At 32.9% G+C, this 4,489-nt stretch overlaps 1 protein-coding gene across 1 annotated transcript; it reads left to right on the forward strand.

The window, feature by feature from the left end:
- The first annotated feature begins 1,515 nt into the window (after positions 1–1,515).
- On the forward strand, positions 1,516–3,790 carry LOC145094362 (polygalacturonase At1g48100-like). Its single transcript, XM_079032593.1, has 5 exons — positions 1,516–1,675; positions 2,102–2,233; positions 2,330–2,503; positions 2,573–2,780; positions 2,866–3,790. Exons 1-5 carry the CDS (start codon positions 1,523–1,525, stop codon positions 3,450–3,452), a joined length of 1,254 nt encoding a protein of 417 aa, XP_078888719.1. The 5' UTR covers positions 1,516–1,522; the 3' UTR covers positions 3,453–3,790.
- The last annotated feature ends 699 nt before the right edge of the window (positions 3,791–4,489 follow it).

Below are 4,489 nucleotides of genomic sequence, written 5' to 3' on the forward strand. Positions count from 1 at the left end.
AACTTCCTCTTTTAGGCGCCTACTGATCAAGAGAAGTGTAATATCTTCCTACATTATGTGTCTAGTTATCTGCCTAACAATATGATTATGTCACTTGACATAATCTTAATTAAGCATTAATGTACAAATTAGCTATATTCACTTGGTTCTATATATGTTTTTCAAACTTAAAACAACATCGTTTTACTTTGCATATGGTTTATATTGTAGCTGATATAACTATCAGTACGTTAAAATTTGAAAAGTCAGAAAAAACCAAAACCAAACTTTGTATTCGGTATATGGTTTGCACTAAAACGAACCAATATTGGACTTATATAGTTCTTGGTTTTATCATTAACACGTTTCAAAATTTGATCCCATTCAAACCTACTTGGACAAGACACATAACTTTCATATAATTTTGTAAAATTTATTTGCTTTTTTTTCTTCAAAAGATCAATGTTATAAAATGACGACCAACAGTACGCCAGTTTACTTTTAGGTAACTTACTAATTTATCTTTGGGTTGTATTCAATAGATCGCTATTTTTTTAGGGGTAGTACTGAATCTTATGTGATGCCCAATATGACATTCAATAAGAAATAATTTGTTCATTTAGGTCTAAATGATAGTATGACATAATATTCGTATATTTGCACTTTAATAGTATAATGAAAAAACAAAACTAATGACCCATTATGTACAATTAAATAATTTCAAGGAACATATCTCACCCTCACTTCTAAAATAAATAAATAAAATCCAAGGAAGGGGGAGATAACACGTAACCCTCATTATATAATATCATATATCCTATGTTATTAAAATCAAAATATTGTTTTGATCCAGAAAAACGAAAATATCAATCCTTTACATACTTTGTACATTAACCAATATATATAGTTACATTATAAAATATACTATATCACAAGATCATGCAGATAACCAAACCAAAACCCAATGAATGGACCACCATATGGAAACCGAACTATTCGGCTAGCATTATTATCACCATAGAAACTGTTACGAACACAAAACTACTCAACCCCACAAAACTTTTACAAAAAACGTATCATGAGAAACGAATTTTAATAAATGAAATTATCCAATAATCTATTTTAGAATAAACCATCTCATGTGAACAACTCTAAACAGACTGCTAAAGGTTCCTAATGGAGGAAAATTTTTCATTATTTCGTAATGAAATTAATTTGTATACAACTAATTACATTTGCTTCACCAGGTGACTAACTAGCTAAACCTCCAATCATATATTACCATTTGTGAAAAGGGAATTAAAAAACGTTACACAATCATATCAGTCTATATTAAAATTAAAATTAAAATTTTAAGTAAGTAATAAATCATTGATGGTGTGTAGGTTTCATTTCACAATCATTGAACTCCGTTAATGTGAGTCAGCAAGAAAGGAGAATGTCAGAAACTATCAAAAACAGTCACTTGCTTTTGCCTATTTAAACACCAAATGAGCACCTCATTTTATCTATAAACACACACATGACACACCTACTTATAAAAATGATTGGATTTAGCTTAAAAAACTTGACATTTGTTCTTCTAACTGCATGTTTTATCTGGTTTTCAAATGCTGCAAATTCACAGTCGGGAGGTTCAATATTTAATGTGCTCAATTATGGAGCTAAAGGAGATGGTTTATCTGATGATAAAAAGGTTAGCTACTTGTTCCTCTTCAACTACTCATTCTCATCAAAGGTTGTATTGAAGAAAATATATACCGAATGAATAAATAATGTTTGTCTGGAATAGTGGAATAAGTATTGTATGAACAAAGTTAATTTGTTTCTTTTTTAACTAAATGATCATTTTACCATTTTCTTGAGAAAAAAAAGTAAATGCCAATTTTACCCTTTTCTTAAAAAAAGAAGTAAATTACCGTTTTACCCTTAGCTTAATAAAAGGAACATTGTATTTGTCCATTTGCCTTTCTAATTAAGTAAAAGAGAAACAATCAGATATATCTGTTTGGATATTTAACCTTGTGTGGATTATCATTAAGCTATATATGCATTAACATTCATCAACACACAAAAAGGTAATTTTATGTTACTTACTCACCAAGGGGTGTAAGTGTAACAGGCATTTGAAGCTGCTTGGGCAGATGCTTGTAAAGTCACCACGTCAACAATGGTGGTGCCATCGGGTTATAGATTCCTCATGGGACCCACTTCATTCTCCGGTTCGAATTGTCAAAGAAATATTAGTTTTCAGGTATATCAAGAGAAAAACTATAAAAAAATAATAATAATTTATCAACACACACACACACAGGCATCATTTTATCTAAAATATAAACTATTTTTGCAGGTTGATGGTACAATTTTAGCTCCAACCAGTTCAAGTGCATGGGGTTCTTCGGGTGTTGGCCAATGGATTGAATTCACACAACTTTTAGGGTTCACAATTAAAGGAAAAGGCGCATTTGATGGAAGAGGCTCAGTTTGGTGGACCAATAGACAGGTGGCAAAAACCAAGCCAATGGTAAGGACCAAGTAAATTCATAACTGTAATATGTCGACATTGACAATAATATACTTTTTTCTCACACAGGCTCTGAGGTTTTCCAGCAGTTATAAAGTAACAGTCACAGGCATAACAATCCAAAACAGTCCACAATTCCACCTTACATTCGAAGACTGTGATGGAGTTTTATTACACCATTTCAGCATCTCATCACCTGGTGATAGTCCTAACACAGACGGAATTCACTTACACAACACCAAGAATGTGATAATCCATCATACAAATCTTTCTTGTGGTAATTTCTCGGTTTCATTTCCTTTTAAAAAGAGTTAAAACTTGTGATGAGCTTATTATGATACTTGAATGCATGTGGGATGCAGGAGATGATTGCATATCTATACAAACAGGATGCAAAAATGTGCTTGTACATAATGTGAATTGTGGGCCAGGGCATGGAATAAGCATTGGAAGCTTAGGGATAGATGGCACAACAGCATGTGTGTCCAATATTACTGTTAGAGACATCAATATACATGGCACAATGACAGGTGTCAGAATCAAGACATGGCAGGGTGGGGATGGGTTAGTTGAAGGAGTTGTGTTCTCAAACATTCAAGTTTCTGAAGTTGAGTACCCGATTATGATTGATCAGTATTATTGTGATCATAGTAGATGTAAAAATGATACATCTGCTGTCAGCATAGCAAATATTATGTTTGAAAATATACAGGGAACTTATACAGTACAACCTGTGCACCTGTCATGTAGTGACAGCAAGCCTTGTATGGACTTAAAGTTAACTGATATTCAGCTCAAACCAAAACAAGAAGGTTACCATATGCATAAACCATTCTGCTGGAAGGCTTTTGGAAAGTTGAATGCTCCCATTATCCCTGAAGTTGATTGTTTACAAGAAGGAAACCCATTAAACAGTTGGGGTTACAATGATGCTCAATGTGCAGCATAGCCTAGATATGATTTCGAGCATTTAGTTGTGAGATCTATGTGATTAATTGCTGACCTCTTTTTAGCTTGGTGGTGGATATGTATATAGGATTGGTTGTGTTTCTATAGATTCCTGGCTCTTATTGTGTCATTTTATGCACAAACTGAAAAGAGAAGGTGTAGTCATGGTATTCATCTTGTTGTCAGGAAATAAGGGGAGACATTAACAAAACTGTAACCGTAAGATGTAGTAATTAGTTAACACCAATAACATCCTCTAGTCTATCAAATTAGCAGATTATTTGAGGACATGTAGTTACCTTAGAAGTGAAGGAAACATGTATACATTAAAATATCGGCAATTAGCCCTTTAACAGTCTGATTTCGTGTAGAATGATATAATGTACTAAAATAGTTCTACTAATCTCTATACGTGTCTTCAAATTTTGTGTGCTATTTTAGATATATTAACGTGTTTTCCGGACATATATATCAACAAGATAACACTCTACAAATTAAAATCAAAACAAGTACTCCACTGATCGAAGTGAATATTGTACTCTATGGCATTGTCAAGTAATTTCTTGTTTATTTGTAGCATGATCTCAATGTGTTATGAGTGTTAAAGCTGTAAATATATGTGGAGCCCCATATTAACTCACCAAAAGAGCTCTTGTGGAGAGAAGATGGACTACAACATATATAGCCACTTATAAAACCGTGTCGTACCGATGTGAGATATACTAACACTCCCTCTCAGAGTCGGAGGTTCCATGAAGATAAACATGGATGTGCTGAGCCACGGGGGTGCGAGACACCAACTTTGATACCATGTAAGATAATGACTTGATTGATTCTCAAAATAGAATTACATAAGAATATATAGAGAATACTTAAAGTCTGATGGCTAAACCCTAAAGGGCTTGTGCTTAAACCCTAATCACTAACAAAAGCAAATGATTATTCCATAGTTGAACACAATCAATTTGATGAAATATCATGATACTATGTATTGTTGAATCAAACATTACATGGAATAATTCAATAATACCTCTTAGT

This window comes from Lactuca serriola, chromosome 3 (genome assembly GCF_051521515.1).
Source record: "Lactuca serriola cultivar US96UC23 chromosome 3, Lser_US96UC23_V15, whole genome shotgun sequence".
NCBI lineage: Eukaryota > Viridiplantae > Streptophyta > Magnoliopsida > Asterales > Asteraceae > Lactuca > Lactuca serriola.

Bases quoted from the DNA above. Each gene is read 5' to 3' on its own strand.
- LOC145094362 (XM_079032593.1), top strand. From the start codon at position 1,523: ATGATTGGATTTAGCTTAAAAAACTTGACATTTGTTCTTCTAACTGCA. The intron at 1,676-2,101 runs GTTAGCTACTTG...TAAGTGTAACAG, and splicing joins GTTTATCTGATGATAAAAAG to GCATTTGAAGCTGCTTGGGC. The intron at 2,234-2,329 runs GTATATCAAGAG...CTATTTTTGCAG, and splicing joins AAAGAAATATTAGTTTTCAG to GTTGATGGTACAATTTTAGC.